Genomic DNA, 18875 nt, shown 5'->3' with positions numbered 1-18875 from the left:
CCTGAGTTTTTGCCTCTGTGACGCGCGCGGGCTGCAGCACGCTTAGCCTGCCGGTACCTGTCAGCTGCCTCGGGAGTCCCACGAGCCAACAAGGCCCGATAGGACTCCTTCTTCAGCCTGACGGCATCCCTTACTTCCGGCGTCCACCACCGTGTTCGGGGATTGCCGCGCGACAGGCACCAGAAACCTTGCGACCACAGCTACGAGCCGCCGCATCGACAATGGAGGTGGAAAACATGGTCCACTCGGACTCAATGTCCCCAACCTCCCCCGGGATCTGGGAGAAGCTCTCCCGGAGGTGTGAGTTGTAGACCCTGCTGACAGAGGGCTCCGCCAGACGTTCCCAGCAGACCCTCACGATACGCTTGGGCCTGCCAAGTCTGTCCGGCTTCCTCCCCCGCCAGCGGATCCAACTCACCACCAGGTGGTGATCGGTTGACAGCTCCGCCCCTCTCTTCACCCGAGTGTCCAAGACACGCGGCCGGAGGTCAGATGATACGACAACAAAGTCGATCATCGACCTCCGGCCTAGGGTGTCCTGGTGCCACGTGCACTGATGGACACCCTTGTGCTTGAACATGGTGTTAGTTATGGACAAACTGTAACTAGCACAGAAGTCCAACAACTGAACACCGCTCGGGTTCAGATCAGGGGGGCCGTTCCTTCCGATTACCCCTCTCCAGGTGTCACTGTCGTTGCCCACGTGGGCGTTGAAGTCCCCCAGTAGAACAACGGAGTCCCCGGGTGGTGCACTATCTAGTACCCCTCCCAGGGACTCCAAGAAGGCCTGGTACTCTGCACTGCTGTTCGGCCCGTAGGCCGCCACAACAGTGAGAGACCTGTCCCCCACCCGGAAGCGGAGGGACGCGACCCTCTCGTTCACTGGGGTAAACTCCAACACGTGACGGCTGAGCTGTGGGGCTATGAGCAGGCCCACACCAGCCCGCCGCCTCTCCCGCCCGGCAACGCCAGAGAAATGGAGCGTCCAGCCCCTCTCGAGGAGACGGGTTCCAGAGCCCAGGCTGTGCGTGGAGGCGAGGCCGACTATATCTAGCCGGTAACGCTCAACCTCCCGCACAAGCTCAGGCTCCTTCCCCCCAGCGAAGTGACATTCCATGTCCCTAGAGCCAGTTTCTGTGTCCGGAGATCTGGTCGCCGAAGCCCCTGCGCCGACTGCCGCCCAGATCTCTCTGCACCGGCCCCTTACGGATCCTCCTGCGGGTGGTGGGTCCACGGGAGGACGGCCCCACGTCGCTCCTTCGGGCTGTGCCCGGCCGGGCCCCGTGGGAAAGGCCCGGCCACCAGGCGCTCGCCGTCGGGCACCCACCCCAGGCCTGGCTCCAGGGTGGGGCCCGGTAGCGCCAATCCGGGCGACGTAACTGGCCTTGATTTTAAATAATCCATAAGGGTCTTCTGAACCGCTCTTGGTCTGACCCGTCACCCTGGACCTGTTTGCCATGGGTGACCCTACCAGGGGCATACAGCCCCAGGCAACATAGCTCCCAGGGTCATTCGGGTACTCAAACCCCTCCACCACGTTAAGGTGGCGGTTCAAGGAGGATCTTCTATAGTGTATTCATATATACTACTGTTATAGTGTTTATATCTTATCTATAGTGTGTACATCATATTCTTATCATACCTCGAACTGTTTACTCTGCATTTCCTGGCGTTTACATTTCATGTCACGTCATTCACATGTCTCAGTACCTGTACTGTGCAGTGACGATAAAGTTGAATCTAATCTAATAAATCTTACCCTTTTCCTTCTCTGTTGACTCCGGGCTGAACTCTTCATGGCTGCTGCCTGAACCGTAAGGTCTGGTTGGCTGTACCTGGAGTTCCTGAGTACTGTCTCATAGTAGGCAGCTGGAAAACAATTAAACAAGTATGTTATGAATAAAAAACAGAAATAGCATAGCTAATTCACCATAAAAGATCCACAGTAAAAGTTTTTTAAAAATCACAGTAAAAGTTACTTACATAGAATGACGTCATTCTCCACACTCTGCAAATCTGGACTTGCAGCTAGAGCTTCGACCAAATAAGAAGTGACTGCCTCGTTGTGAGGTGAGCTTAGTCTGTGAAAACAAAATGCAAATACATCAGAGAATATGTATATATTTCCGTTTATACAGCAGAATGCATGTAGCCTATTTTTTAAATCTTACCTTTGCTCCGGATCGTAGTGCCTGCAATTTGCTTCGGAGGTGTGAAGACGACACACAGTTCCCAATGCTATAAGTTACAAAAAGACAAAAGTAACTTTTAAGAACAAATGTGTAAGCAGTTTATAGCTGGGCGATATGGCCAAAATAGTATCACGATTAATGTCAAATCATTATTTCTTTCAAGTTTAAAGTTGTGACCTGACTTGCTGCAGTCAGCGTATTGTCTCATATCCGCTTGCTGCGTTTCTGCTGCTGTATCTTAACCATCTCAACCCAGTTAATTTTGTTATATTGTTTACAGCGGCTAATAACCCGCAGTACATTTAAACTTACACTAGTTCTGCTCAAGCACTCATAGCTCTCTCTCCTTTTAGCGACTCTCTCACTACTTTGGAATTATATTTGCGGACAGCATAATGGGCAATAGACTAGACAACATGAAATACAGCAAATTAGTTCTGATTGGAGAATGTTCTTGTTGATATAGTAATGTGACATATTAGCAGCTGTTTGCACTTGTAAACATCATGTCACAATTACAGCAGTTGAATTGGGTGTAGCGATAAAAACAATTAATATCAAGGTGAAATGTCATTAAGGAATGCGGTTAGAACAGCACCTTATGAGGTGCTAAACAAATGGTGAAGGGCAGAAAGTTTGATTGCACATTTGATCATCTTAAATAACTAATACAACTTGTGAATACAAAAGGATCACTTGTGGAGTCCTGCTCCCACCATGGTTTGTATATTCCAGCTGCGTGTCACGTGCTGAAAAGACTTCAAACAAAGGATGCACCAGTGTATCCTCGCTCGTAGCTCCTCGTGTTGCATTTTAGGAACTGAGATTTCCTTTACGATGGCACGCTGAGATCGATTTCCGGATCACAAAATTGACAAATGAGAAGAGCCCATAGCAGTCAGCAGTTTCTTGTCTGTGTTGTGGGACTGGCTGAAAGGGGTCATCTTCTTCTTCTTTGGTTATACTGGCGGACTACAAACCAATGTTTAAGGTGCATGCCTTAAATATATTGTACTGTTTGTGTATCTTTCTAAATAACATTATTGACCATGCTAGTGGCATACAAGGTCATCATAGCATACTTACTTACATAAAATCTATTCAAGCTACAATTTATGAGTCTATAATTATACTAAGTCTGATCTATTTAAACCAGAGGTTTTCTTACTATCCTTATTTGCATTTGTATACAGTGGTGTGAAAAAGTGTTTGCCCCCTTCCTGATTTCTTAATTTTTTGCATGTTTGTCACACTTAAATGTTTCAGATCATCAAACTAATTTAAATATTAGTCAAAGATAACACAAGTAAACACAAAATGCAGTTTTTAAATGAAGGTTGTTATTATTAAGGGAAAACAAAATCCAAACCAATCCTCTAGCCACACCCAGGCCTGATTACTGCCACACCTGTTCTCAATCAAGAAATCACTTAAATAGGACCTGCCTGACAAAGTGAAGTAGACCAATAGATCTTCAAAAGCTAGACATCATGATCCAAAGAAATTCAGCAACAAATGAGAAAGAAAGTAATTGAGATCTATCAGTCTGGAAAAGGTTATAAAGCCATTTCTAAAGCTTTGGGACTCCAGCAAACCACTGTAGCGAACTTGGGTTCTGCAGCAGGACAATGATCCAAAACACACCAGCAAGTCCACCTCTGAATGGCTGAAGAAGAACAAAATGAAGACTTTGGAGTGGCCTAGTCAAAGTCCTGACCTGAATCCTATTGAGATGCTGTGGCATGACCTTAAAAAGGCAGTTCATGCTCGAAAACCCTCCAATGTGGCTGAATTGCAACAATTCTGCAAAGATGAGTGGGCCAAAATTCCTCCACAGTGCTGTAAAAGACTCATTGCAAGTTCATCGCAAACACTTGATTGCAGTTGTTGCTGCTAAGGGTGGCCCAACCAGTTATTAGGTTTAGGGGGCAATCACTTTTTCACACAGGGCCATGTAGGTTTGGATTTTGTTTTCCCTTAATAACAACCTTAATTTAAAAACTGCATTTTGTATTTACTTGTGTTATCTTTGACTAATATTTAAATTAGTTTGATGATCTGAAACATTTAAGTGTGACAAACAAAAAATTAAGAAATCAGGAAGGGGGCAAACACTTTTTCACACCACTGTAGCTCACAGCATTTTCATTTACACGTGAAAGCCTCCCTAGACCTAGGGGCTGGGGAGGGGGTCAACTGCCAAGCTTTTCAAGCTTGTAAAACTGGTAGTTTTCTGTGCTGCCTACAAATTCCCATGAATAGTTGTTAACTTGAACTTCCACAGCAATTTACAGTGCTGCTTACTTACGAAAATCCCACTTTTCATACAGGTCATTCATGTCAGTAGTACTGTCTGTCTACATTATCCATCTTATTTTATCCACAGTGGGAATACGCACTCCTTGCCCTACATAGTCTACAACTCAGCAAAACCCCAGATGAACCTGATTACCAAGTGACTGAATGATAACCCTCCTACTGACAAAACTGTGAATTCATAGTCAGGAGTGGAATGAGATTAAAACTAATTACCGCCCTGCGGTTGGTTGTATGCCTCCGCCAACCAGTCAAGTTGCAGTTTACATCCATGTCTGTCCAGCCTTATATCATTTATAGTATGTAGTGAATACTTGGAAGGAATTGAATAAAAGGTATAAAGTGTATTTTTTGGTTAAATGGAAGTCATCAGTGTCGCCACATTTGTGTAATGGTACTCCGGAAAGGGCTATTGTGCAGATATAAGAGGTCTTAGTTTTAATGCAGTAAATCACCATATGAAGGGGAAAATAAAGAAGCTTTCATGGGTATTAAATCAGTTCTGGATGCCTGCATACTCTCAGCCTTCATGCAATGTGTTTGGAAAGGATGAATTAAAAAAGTGCCTGAATCAGTCTAGGGATTTGAGTGGAATTTTTAATGCATTACAAACTGAGCTAATTATCCAATTATTCCAGCATCACTACCCATGGTCATTTTAATGAGCTGAATCTAAGTGAGTATTGTTTTCAGAGAGACAAGAACAGAGATGGCTGCAGCTGCTTGTAACACTCACCACCTTCAGCTCAGCAAACTGGAGAGGTGTAAGAAAAGCAGTTAGGAAACTGGACTGTAATAGTGTTATTGATTGACTACTAGCAAATGTCTGACACTGTTTCTTGTACCTTACAGTGACAGAAACACCAGCTCTGAGCTTGCATTTGAACTTTTGGCCTTTGCTCCGCAGGTGGATGCCCAGCGACAGCCAAGCCGATGGCTGACCGATCCTGTGACCCACCCTGCACCAAGCCACGCTCCCTGTGCACAGAGGTGAGTTTTGGATGGAGTGATGAAAAATATTGCAATATTACATTACACTTTAGCATCCACAGTGCTGCTGCTTTGCTGCCCTGGATGGTATTTTCTGTGAAGCTGTTTGATCAGGGTCTGAGTGTAAGCATCAGAAGCAGCAGAACAAAGCACGGTGAAGCAGAGTTTTGTTATCATACAACACAAACCTGGAATAATCCCCCAGATGATATTTGACAAGCCCGGACTCTGGCTACTTTTAAATCGAAGCTAAAAATGTTTCTATTTTACTCTGCCTACTCTACCCTATAATGGCTTACCTTGTGTCTGCCGCCACCAGAGTTTTACCTGGTGCATACTCTGCCGTGGGGCAAACTTCATCAGCCGCATGAGTAGTCTCTGGCACCGTTTGGGAACATTGTTCAGGTCCTTACTGTTCATCATGCACCCGTGGTGCGCACCACTTGGTACTGTCACCCTTTCTATAATGCCGTTGGCTTCCATCGTATTGAGCTCCCCCTCTACAGGTTTCATGAGCAAGATGGGAACCCTCCTAGCCATGTGGACTGTGTATGGCTGTGCGTTCTCTTGCAGTGTGATTTTCACTAGCTTTGTCTTTAGTAGGCAAAACTCTCCTCCTTGGCTATGGACCTCATTGACCCATTTAACTAGGCCCATTGCAGTTGCTGTTGGTCGGCCCAGTAAGTTGTTCACACATTGTCCACTGACTACATAGATAGACCATTCAAACCCTTAACAGATAGTGATGGCAGCCAAGTGTTTTGTCTTTGGCCCAAGTATCGACACTAAAACACTGAAGAGTGAGCTCAGTTAATCTGAACAAACATGTTTTGGTTTGGTTGCTAGATCAGTAGTCTTCAGGGGCATTTAAAGAGACCTATTATAAAGAGTTCGGTCTAGACCTGCTCTATAGGAAAAGCGCAATGAGATAACTTCTGTTATGAATTAGCGCTATAGAAATAAAATTGAATTGAAAAAATTTAATTTCAAATTAATGTGAGATGACGTCATCAACATGCAAATGAACGAATGGCATCACTTTTGGAGTTACTGCTAGCTACTTTCATTGGAAAAGAACACTGCCATTGCTGTGAGCCTGTACCACCCACCACATCATTGTCTTGCCCATGTGCTGGACGGCATATGACAGCTACAGTTGCTTAGCTTGGAAAATAGCAATATGGGGCACTGAATTGGATGAATTTACTCAGACCACAAATGAGACAAGAATTTGGTTGGAAAAACAATGAACGCCGCCTGAGCAGAGTGTTTCTGAGGGTCAGGCCTCACTGCTTACTGTACAAAAACACAACTTTTATAATTTTATTCACTGATTTTGATGAAAGTGGATCATATTTATGGAAAACAAATGTTCTGGTTTTCCCTCTGATGTCCTTCGGCTGCTCTGCCTCAACTCACGGTAACTTATGGAGTTTCCTGATGGACAGATAGCTTTAAAGTAGCAGCTAACTGCTGCTAACTGTAACATTAGCTGCCATAAGCTGTGCAGCTTGTGGTCCTTTCAGCCTAGCTGACTCCGCCCAGGAGTGTTGTTGTTTACACTGCTAGCACAGGAGCTTTGGGCTGCTGGGAGGAGGTTTTCAGGCCCAGGCTCAGCTAGCTAATAGCGCTAGCTGCAAAGCCATCTTTCCATCACAAAATTAACTAACTTTCCTTCACAACCCAAAAATTGCTAGACATACTGGACAACCTCTAAAAACTCAGAGTAGTCCTGAGCAGAGCAGTGTCGCATAGCCAGACCTATCTCCACACTTCATTTTAGCGCTATGAGCAGAGCGGCCGAACAACTTGGCCAGACTGAGCTAGCGGATGGATGGGCGTGTCCTTGTACTTTGTGAGGGTGCTGCACCTGAAGCAGATCATGAGCGCAGATGATCTTTTAAAAAAAATATATATATATTCTTTATTGACAAAATAATTATACAAACAGCAAAAACTAACAAGTCCTCAATACAGATAGAGACGGTTTAGAAATGTTATAGAGCATCTTTGATACAGATGAGCGCAGATGACGATCATCAAGACATCCTAGTTAGGCTGACGTCATCTCAGCATGAAAGCAGTAAAAACCTTTGGAAACCTAGTGTTCAGAGTAGTCTGAAGCCTGAGCTTTTTGCTCACAGGGATTCATTTTACATACGCTTACCTCATTAGTTAAAACTTTGGCCACGTTTAATATGAGCATCCGATATTGTAACATTATATATATGACAGAAAATAAGGAAAAGCATAATAGGTCCCCTTTAACAAAGCAACCAATGTTAATTTTAGCGTACAACTACTAGCCACAGCTAGCCGCATCATATCTTTGGTTGTTTCCTAACTTATTTTCATCAGGTCAAAGTTTCAATTTGTTCAAGATTTTGGTTTATGACCAAATATCTGCAGAACTAATGACACTCCAATTAGCCTCAGCTAAACAGTGTGTTTAGTGCTAATTAGCTAACACTAAACTAAGAGGGTGCCCATGGTAAACATTACCTGCTAACTCAGCATATTAATTGTCACATTAATTGCTTTGTGAGCATCCTGACGTTAGCATTTAGCTGAAAGCACTGCCCAATGGAGCCTCACAGAGCTGCTAGCATGGCTGTAGGCTCTTAGTCTCGTTAATTGCTCATTGTGTATTTAAAAAATGTATTAATCATTATGTATTACAGTAATTGTAGTGAGGCAAATATCTGGCAATAAGTAATTGGTTTGTTAACCTTTTTTGATGAAAATATTGATTCATATAATTTTTAGATATTTAGAGATATTGAGCTGGTTGTTGCTGTAGGCATTAACCTGAGGCACAAACGTTAAAAAACTATTAAATATAATGTCACTTCTTATGAGTGCACTTTTGCACATTTGATCACAGAATCTGATACACAGTTTGAAACTTGCCATCTGTGTGAAAGTGGAATAAGGAATATGACTGGGAACTTGAGATCTCCAAGCTGCTACATTTTCTAGTTCAGAATGGTTATTTTTATTTAATATGATATAGTTCATTTGATTTTAGAAACTGAATGATTTAAGTTTATTCTCTGTTTTTTGTCATATTAAATGAACTTTCTGAATTTGATGCAAAAGGAATATTTTATTCTTATGAGAGGATATTTTCTTCTACCAGAGGTCCATGACACTGGGTGTGAAGCTTTTTTTTATCCTTAGCTTTCGATGTCAGGCCATTTATAAACTTGCTGTGAATACCAAGGGAGAATTTAAAGTGCTACTCAGGGAGCGGAGGAGGATAATCGATAGTGTTTTGCTTGGACAGTTGTCAGGCTGAACTGGGGCCTGCCAATGCTCTCCGCTCTTTAGTCTGTAGTCAGGAATCCGCTGCTCATTAGAGTGACATGAACAATACAGCAATGCTAACATGCCTGTTTTACTTGTGTTTGCAGTAAAGTAAAACTGCTGCCATGTACAAGGTCAACACTGATGCTTTTGGGCTGAAGCTGCCGAATGTTGATCATCATGTTGATCGATTGGGCTCATAAAGAGATTCTTAACATTTGCTTTTTTAGGAGCAGCATCAAGTGTCATAAAGAGCCAAGTATCAAAAACTGCCAACAAAAATGCGAACAGACACAAAATGCCAACAAATATAAGTTATTTATTGTAACAAAACAGATAAACTGAGAGATAAATTCAGATGTGAGGTTTGTTAGTCAGTGACATCAGTAGTGTTCATGTGGATGTGTGGATGTATAGTGTAGTGTAAGGGGTTGCAGGCACTGGCAGGGACAGAGCGAGCCACGCTGGAAGCTGGGACTTTATGTCCTGTGGAGCACTGGGCCCAGGTGCTCCAGATCTGGCTGGATACTGTAATCAGCTCCTCTGGCACCTGAAAGATAACACAGGCAGACACAGTATCTGACGCAGCACACACACACACGCTCAGAATAAGCAGGGATCGCCACAGGTTTCTTTGCTCAGACAGCATTTCTAATGCTGCAATGAACGATATAAACAAACAAAAAACGCTGTCCGCTAACAATGAATCCTGTGTAAGACAGATCATTTGTGAAGAAACAGTGGTGTTATATTTTTGTATAAATCATAGTTGCTAATTTTAGACCATTTTATTCCCTGCATGTTTGCTTGTGGTAAGACAACATTTAACACTTGTGCATTGAATTTGGCATATTTTGATAGATTCTTTTTTTTTAGAAAATGTTCCTCAAACTCAGGTATTGAAAGAGGGATTGTAGTGGTTTTCATACCGAAACTGAGGTATGGCATTGGCACTTATATCGTAAAATCTCAAACGACACCCAGCCCTAATATGAAGATGAGGTTTTTGAAGCGTAAATATACGCCACGAGGCCCTATACACCACAAAACGGAGGATGAATTGTTTTTGTTTTAGCATGTGTTTGTATGATTCAGAGATGTGGTTGCTAAAGGGAAGCTGGAGATGTCTGGAGGATGAGAGAAGTGTGGGTAAGTCTGTACTGTGTATGTATGAACATTACAGCAGCACCCTCCAGAGACAGTACCCAGATATATACATAATGACAACATGGTGCTGAACCGCACTTTTCCTTCGTTTGCCACTAAGGAGATTTAAATGAACACTTCCTCATTTCCTGCTCTGCTGTTGGACATACGCAGCTACTGTTTGCACGGCAGGGATTTCGGAGGTTGATTATTCACCAGATATTGTCGTGGAGCTGGGAACCTCCTGCAGGGCGATGAGTCAGGGATGGAGAGAGACAGATGTGGAGGAGGGGTGGCTTTCCTGCACACACAGTTTTTCCTTTCTCAAAGATGAAGTGATGTGCTTGCTTTGGACCAACAGAAAGGCTTTCGCACAAAACAAATGCTATCTTGCAGCAGTAAAGAGAAAGCGAGAGTGAGAGAAATTTCTTAATTTATTACATTTGACAAGAACCAAACCTGAAGCCGACCCAAGCTTGAAGCTTTGCGCAACAAAATGGCCTAAATGCTGGAGGAGCAGAACTCAACATCAACACTGGCATGTTGCTCCACTCATGAACACGCAGCCGCAGTTGTAGAAGCAGTAGCAGAAGTAACAATACACTTTATTTTTCCTGCACTTCACACTTCACACTCTTCGTCTGCTTCATCGTCTGCCTCAAGATGTTTGATGCACCACGTGATCTGACCTTAGAACCATGGCAATACCTAATCAGACTTGGACTTGGGTCCCAGGTCGGGTCTTAACTACTGGTATCGAAAGCACCTGTGAACACCTCCACCATCAAGACGAGCGGTGTAGATCTGGGACATGTCTCGGTGCTGTGAGCTGCCCTAGATGCTACATCATTTTTTTTTAAACGTGTTTGATATTAATCGTAGCCAAAAACAAGATGCGTTTGTAGAACACCTTGAACACAAGTCTCAGATGGGAAATAAGCACTGTTCAATGAGCGCGCATCCAACCAGGGGCGGCAAAGGAGGGGGACGACAGACACACACACTGTTGAATATTTGCTCAAATTGCGGATCTCGCCAACTGGAATAACCTTGTAATGAGCACGCCTTGTGTTAGGATGGGAGGTTTTTACATGAGGACATAACCTAACCACATTTAAAACGTTTTTGTATTCTTCTAATCATTTCAGATCAACTTTTATATCTTGTATGTATCTTTTATAAGTTGTGTAACCATTGGAGTCTTCTGCGTTCTCTGATGGTGGCAAATGTCGAGAGAAGTACCCGGAGGGTCCCTCCATGGACTCAGGTGGACTGGTAAACAGGCACGCAGTTTAAAGGATGGTTTTCCTTTGTCCTGGGCAGACTGTGTCTGACCACGCGTGTATTAAACCATCCTGAACTGAGAAGTGACTTGTGGCCTGATTGATTTCATCTTCATCTGATCCAAGACGAAAGAATCGCCTCCATCATATGAGATCAGTTGTGTTGGACGTGCACCCGCATGTCAACATGACATCAGTCTTGGACAAAATACTGTCTTGTAGCAGTGCAGCAATTCTGAAATTGTAAGTCCTGTAGCCTGTGCTAGACTTAAAGAGAGTGTTAAAATCCGTATTACTGGTACTGACAGGATTGATACATTGATTTTAAAGTAACAAAGCAAACATAACTGTCTGTAAGCAATGTTCTGTTAAATACAATATATTTGAAGTACTAAACACAAATGAAACAAACAGTAAAATCATTTCAGAATGCTTTAAATCAATGTGACGGTTGCTCGAGGCGGTTGTTGCCATAATACACAAATGAAGAAGCAGCCTCAAGCCTGCAGTGACAGCGTCCTGAACCTATCACTTCTGCCTGACCTCCATCAAGAAAATAACTACATATGTACACTAGAACAAAGAAGGGAAAGTTATGAGGACTGGGGGGAAAAAATCAAGACAGTTGCAGATAAGATGAGGTTGAAATTAGCGTCGAACCAACCCAACTTGTTTACAAGAGACATACCGGTAAAAATAAAGTACAATGGCTTTCAATCAGCAGAGGGTTACAGAACTCAGACAGCCAGTTACTTAAGATTTCCTTCAGAATCTTATCTTCCCCCCGTGTAGTTTACCTCCACCCATTCTTGTTTATTTAGCCTGTGTAGGCTTATGTTCTTTATTTCTTTACCGTCCATGTTTTGTTTGTATTTTTTTAGGTCATCACTCATGTTGCATAAAATTCAACTTTTCGAGGTGCAGACCAGTGTGAGCTTCAATTCAAGTCCACCGAAAGTAAATGCATTCTGTGTTCTTTCAACCTAATTATTCAGATTACTGTTTCAAAAGACAGTGTATTTAAATCAGTTGATCAGTCAGTGTTTTTCCTAATCAGTAAATGACACCCTTTGTTTTGCATGAGCTCGCGCACACTGATTTGTCCTTTTTTTTTACCTGTATGTGGATGGCTGAACAAAGTTTGTCTCATTGTGTTGTTACATTGTCCTCAGACCCCACATTTATAGTTTCCATCAGGGATCGCTATGATTACAGTTTGTAAAGATTTTTGTTTTTGTTTTCGGGGGTCGTATTCAGAACATGCCAACTTGTCCCTTACATTATTTCCTCTTTTGAATATTACTCTTGGCTTTCCCGTGTAGATTTCTTATCAATTCATCTTTCTGTAATATCTGCAAATGTTTTTGTAGAACGTCTTCCGAATGCCTTCCGAAACTTTGTAATGAACAACATTGATTCGCCATCCAAACTTGGATTTCTTAGAAACAGGTCCACCCTTTGTTTTCTATCAGTTTGCCTTGTTGCTTCCTCAGCACATTTGTCTGCATACCTTCTGCTCCTGAACTTGTTTTGAGTTGCCAGAAGGTGGCGCTCAAAACCAGACTGATGTCTCAACAACTAGTGGATGGATTGCCATGAAACGTGGCAGACTTTCATGTTCCCCTCAGGATGAACTGTAAGAACTTTTGTGATCCCTCACTTTTCATCTAACGGTGTCAGCAGGTCAACATTTGAATGTGTCCAGTACTTTGGTTTATGACCAAATACCAGCATTCCCTCTTTGCATTTAGTGCTAATTAGCAAATTAGCATGCTAACATGATAAACCAAGACATTCTACCTGTTCAACATTACATCATATCGGGAGGAAATCAACAATCACAGAGACCAACCTACTGCTCAACGGCAGCAAAACCAAGGAGCTGATTGATTTTAGCTAAAACTAATCAACTAATCAAATGAAATCTGTAAAGAGCATATTCACTCTTTGGTTAGACCGCTCACAACACGTGCGGTCACAGGTTTCTGGTGTAAGAAGTATAAGATTTGTCCATGTCATTGTGTTTAACCTTCCTCCTTTCTGGGTCAGGCGGGAGTGTGTGGCTGTGAGGAGGGTTACACTGAAGTGATGACGTCTGACGGCCTGCTGGACCAGTGCACGGTCATCCCGGTGCTGGAGATCCCCACTGCGGGTGACAACAGGGCCGACGTCAAGACCATCCGAGCCTTCAACCCCACTCAGCCTGCAGCCAGCACACCAGGGAGGGTGGGACGCACCTGGTTCCTGCAGCCCTTCGGCCCAGGTAATGCACCTCAACACAGTCTGGGACAAAAGGTTGAAAAAAAGAAGCAAGAGGGGGTGAAGAAGACACAACAGGAATAAAGCGGGAGCAAGAAGAGCAGCAGGAAGAACAGAAAAGGAAGATAAATAGTAAAAAATGGAAAACAAAGGCTTGATATGTGTACCTCTGTGTTACATTGATGATTCAGTGACCAACAGTTAACCACACTACAAGTGCAGCAGATAAATGTAAATTCCACACAGTGTTGTGTGTATAACTCTACTGCCCCCTTCAGCTTAGACAAGGAAATGAAATGTCATACAGTACACATTCCTGCAGTGTATTAATAGTAAGTGTGTGTGTGTGTGTGTGTGTGTGTGGTTCTCTGTGCAGATGGGAAGCTGAAGACCTGGGTGTATGGAGTGGCAGCAGGAGCGTTTGTTCTGCTGGTCTTTATAATCTCCATGACATACTTAGCATGGTAATGTACACTTACATGTTATTACTGCGTGTCTCTACTGTGTGCTTTGTTTCTGCCATCACATTAGTTATTCACCTACATGCAGTGAAGTAATGGAGATCATAATGACGAAGGACCCGTCTGCTGAAACAAAAAATGGTTCAGGGTTATCAAAAGCATCAATTTCTGCTTTTCTGGAAGGTTACAGGAGGCTTTCAGTGGATATCTCCACTTTAGTTTGACACATGTTGATAAAGTGGAAAACTTCACAACAAAACAAAAACAAAAACGCATCTGATGAAAGTATAATTAAATTGATGAACAAGATTTTGCCAAGATGTAATAACATATTTGATTTGATTAGCCAGCTTATCAGTTGTATCAGCTGGTGTTTATTATTTAAAGGGCCATTTCACCAATTTTCCACATTAGTTTAGTCAGTTTACTCATCATGAGCAGTACTACACAGCTTGGGAAAACAGCTGTATAATATCTTCTGTGCTTCTGGAAGAACTTTATCAAGGCTTAGAAACTAACCCTGAGGATGTCGTAGTGATGTCACTAGGGTTATCTATCTATGAACTTGGGCCTGAAGCTTCATTTGAAACAGGAAGCCTGTGTTATTAACTGGGGCCATTCTTGTCTTGTCTCTTGCAAGTTTATACTAAATCACTGAAGACGCCCTTTAAAAGGTGCCCTGTGGAGTTCTGTTGTTAACAAACAACGCCTTGTTTCTACCGCTGAGGCCTAATAAACATGTCAAGTGCATTTTCTCATAAAACAGTTTTAGAGAGTATTTTTGGAAGATTTTGAAACCGACGTTGTTGTACATCCATATATGCTTGCTAACAGTATTCTTCTTCACGGCATTTCTTGGTGCATCACAGGACTGTGTATCGCATCACCTGCCCATGCATGTGCATCCTCTTGTGTGTGCACAAGATACAAACAAACTCATAAAAACTTCGCTCTATAGCACCACTTGTCGTCCGACACTTCACAGAGGACCTTTAATATAGCCTGGCATCGGCAGACTAAATTTGCCAATGCATATTAGTCTGGAACCTCTCAGTTTATTTTATTAGCACACTAGTGGCCTCTTGGGAGACTAGTCTTGAGCTAAAAGAGATCCAAATAAATAAGTAAGTAAATAAATCTGTTTGAATTTACACACATTGAAATATGGTCATTAAATGCCGTTGAGCAAGATTTTTATATGTAAAATTCACACCTAAAAAGTTTTAACCTAGACACCCTTTCAACTGCAAATCACCAAAATCATTATTACTGGTCTGGACTGTGAGTTTACAGTCACAGGTCCATGAGTCAACTATGTCTTATCTGTTAGATCCATATTTCCACCTGCATTCTGTGTCTGTCACAGCTGTTACAGCTGAATAATATATTTAAAAATGTTACATATAATAGGATTACAGCACTTCATCATCCATTACGGAAATTGAAGTCTGGTAAATGATGAATGAGTGGACTACATTAAATATAATATAATAGTATAATAGTAATAGTGTTGACTTATTGACTCTTTTCTCCCGTCCGACTCAGGCTCTCTCACAGCCGACTAACGTCATGGTCCGCATTGGCACACATTAACATTTCGAGCTCCACTGTATTAAAATGAAGACTCTGCTCTTTCTTTACCCATGGCCATGGTGAATCACTGTATTCCATTGATGATGGCTTTTTTCCCTTTAGCCACGCACATGCCTTACTGAGAGTGAACATGATTGAACTAACTCTGATCACCTGCTCTGGAACCAAAAACTCCGAGTTTCCCATCTCAGGTTTAGTCAACTCCGAGTTCAGGGTTAGAGTCAGAGTTAAACCGGCTTTCTGGAACAGGCCCCTGTCATAAACTGGCCAGCTAATGCTGTTGTGCCCGCGGAATCATTCAACTCAATTCAGTTTTATTTATATAGCGCCAATTCATAACGGAAGTTATCCCATTGCACTTTTCTTATCTCCCTACCTGAATCATTCGGTTTCAACAACCACATGTTGGCAGCAAGTAATAAGAGGCTGCGCAGAGTGAAATCATCTAAAAGACAACACTTTTGCTTCAGCAGAGACTGAGCTGACTGTTGTTCCAGTAGTTCTGACGAACTTTCCTGTCACACACAGTGCTTTCCATGAATGCATGGAAACAGTAACATCAGCTTGCTGTGTTCAAAAACACTCAAGAGTCATGGAGATGGTTTGGAAGGCAGCAGAGACACATTTCCAAACTTGCTGCTAGAGGAGAGTGGAGGTGTACCATAGGTGTGTCCTATGGTTAACACAGTGCCCATGGTAAATGATAAATGTTGCAGTGCAAACTTGAATGGTAAATGACATACACGTGTAATGAAAACCAAGCTTGTTTTATCTAATCATTAATGTCTTTATTAGACAGGACATAATTTCAGAGCACATTAATCCTTTCAATTTTCCTTTTATCAGCTCTGCTTTATTTATTCAATATTTGCGAGTTCTATGCTAGCCTTAATTATAAGACTCTATAAGCTTTAGACCTAGACTTTAGTCCTAGGCTTAATCCGTGTCTAGTACAGCATCAGTCTGATCCTCTGATCTGGAGCTCTTTTAGGCCCAGGGAGGAAAACTTGTGACAAAAATGTGGCAACTCTTCCTGTTCATCAATGTGGGTTAAGAGACTGAACCTGGGCGTAACCTCCATTACATCACTGCTTATGTTTATTCATTTATTCAGTTCACTTCATTTTTCATTTTACTTTGAGTTCCCTCATCATTTGCCACCTTCATTTCTTGTGTTTCTGTCTCCACCTTCACCCTCATACTCTCTGCTCAGTTACTGTGGTTGTTGCCTTTTCTGCAAGCCGAGCTGGATGGACCCAAACAGCCACACTGTGCCCTACACCTGTCCTGCCTGCCAGAAACTAGAGCAGGACGAGTTGCAGCGGCACAGTCAACTCCAACAGCAACAGCAGCAGCAGCAGCAATATGAGGCACTGCTCCAACAGCCTCCACCATCACAACAACAACCACGGCAGCAGCAGTCACTGCCACCCCCACCACCTCACTATGAAACGCTCATCACTTAGTCAGGGCCTCACCCCACCCTGCTGTAGCTCACTGCACCTGACATTCATTTGTACCCAAACACTTCCATTGCCTGTGCACTCATTTTAGTGGATCACTTCCTTGAGGTGAGCAGTCCAGATGCCATCAAACACACCATACAACTGCAGACTGCACTTTATAGGTTTGCTCTTTTTTGTGCTTTGTATAATTTAGAGATATTACCTAATTATTTCTTGACCAATATAGGTTTTGAAGAAATGGTTCAACATTTTAGGATATGCACTTATTCCTTTTCTTTCTGAGAGTGAGATGAGAAGATAAATATTAATCACATGTCTCTGTGTTAAGTACAGAGCTGTATGAGAATGCTACTGCAAGTCAATCTCAGCATAAGGACTCGAAGCATGGGGAAACAGCTAGCCTGGCTCTGTCCAAAGCTCCCTTATTAACATGTTGTATCATGTTTGTTTTTTTATCTGTGCTCAGACTGAAATGTAAAAGCTAAAACTTGTGGTGTAAGGCTGAGTTATGTGCTGGAACTATTTCTTGATGAACAACAGTGTATCCATCCACCCAGTGCAGCGTCTCTGGCTACATCGCAGGTTGCCAGAGGTAGTCAGTGAGCACAGCTCTTTGGTTTTGGTCTCTGTACAGGCACGATGCTTTATGCTAAGCTAGGCTAACCACGTCCTGACTCCAGATTTGTCCTTGCACAAACATGAGATTAATATCCATCTTCTCTTCTCACTCTCAGAAAGAAAACAAATAGGCTTATTTCTATTAGTTTAAAGGTTAATATGGCTGAAGCTACCAATATCTGATATTTAGTCACAGTAGTATATATATTTTTATAAATGTGAAGTAAGTTTGTAATTAGCAATAATTAAGGACAAGACATATATTTAGAGTTTACTCCCAAATTTCAATCCTTGTCTGGCTGCAAAAGCTTCTAAAGCAGCATGCAGATTAAGTCTAAACTGAAAACATCGTTACTTCTGCTGTTAATCTAACACTAACAGAACTACCGGTACTGCTGCTCCGACTACTGTACTGCAACTGCTAGTTCTACATGACAAGTTTGCCACTATCAGTCCCTGTGTTGGTTATCTCAAAACCTTCCCTGCGCTGCCAGCAATAGATTTGTGGTGGGGAAATAATACAATTTTTATTTGTTATTTATTTTATTCGTTTAAATGTGGTCAAATTTGAATATATTGAGTCTAAAACTACTAGAATAAGCCAGTTAAATACCCACCATGTGTAATTGTTTTAAACTGTAGGCTATAAACTCCTCCCAGGTCATTAAAACTCCCAATTTTACAGAAGAAATACAATGACTTCAGTGTTCAGTCTGTTATGATAGCTACTGCCCTGAGTGGTTCTCACTGTTCAAAAATCAGCATACAAAGGGCTTTACAAACTTTGGACATGCCAACCTGCAGGCCAGTCATGATTGTAACATCTTTCCTCTGCTGCCATCTCGTGGTCATCCACACACATTTCATGTAGACGCAGTCATTCTCTTCCATTTCTATTTTCATTCAAGTGCCCAAGTGGATAAAACCATTTATCCAAAATGTTGTACAAAGTAATGTAAAATATATGAATGTTATACAGTATATGTATATCTCCCTGAGATGCGATGTCTACAATATAACTAACCTGCTTACAAGTCCTTAAAATATATATTCCTTAAAATAACGTATAACCACTGTTTTGCCTGTCTTCACTGACATTAACTGTAAATCTAAGATTTCATTAGTGCTGACCCTTTTACGAAGAATTCCAAATTGTTCTAGATTTTGAATTTGTTTTTCCACCTTCCAGGCAACCATTCCTAATCATTTCCCAACGATATGAAAATAAACACTTTTCTAACACAA

The 18875-nt window shown here is 42.3% G+C and overlaps 1 protein-coding gene across 3 annotated transcripts in view; it reads left to right on the top strand.

The window, feature by feature from the left end:
- The window catches only part of thsd7aa (thrombospondin, type I, domain containing 7Aa), a 194980-nt gene that overhangs the window by 171274 nt on the left and 4831 nt on the right, over positions 1-18875 (top strand). Inside the window, exons 25-28 of one of the 3 annotated variants that reach the window (XR_006375187.1) lie at positions 5416-5498; positions 13283-13496; positions 13869-13956; positions 16760-17117. Coding sequence is in view for 1 of the 3 variants with exons in the window: in XM_044171549.1 (XP_044027484.1) it covers positions 5416-5498; positions 13283-13496; positions 13869-13956 (385 nt within the window). In the remaining 2 variants the exon portion in view is untranslated. Of the gene's footprint in view, positions 1-5415; positions 5499-13282; positions 13497-13868; positions 13957-16759; positions 17174-18875 lie in introns of all 3 variants that reach the window. The other 2 variants (XR_006375188.1, XM_044171549.1) reach the window with 2 other exon arrangements.

This window comes from Siniperca chuatsi, linkage group LG17 (genome assembly GCF_020085105.1).
Source record: "Siniperca chuatsi isolate FFG_IHB_CAS linkage group LG17, ASM2008510v1, whole genome shotgun sequence".
Taxonomy (NCBI): domain Eukaryota; kingdom Metazoa; phylum Chordata; class Actinopteri; order Centrarchiformes; family Sinipercidae; genus Siniperca; species Siniperca chuatsi.
This window is presented reverse-complemented; position numbering and strand designations above follow the sequence as displayed.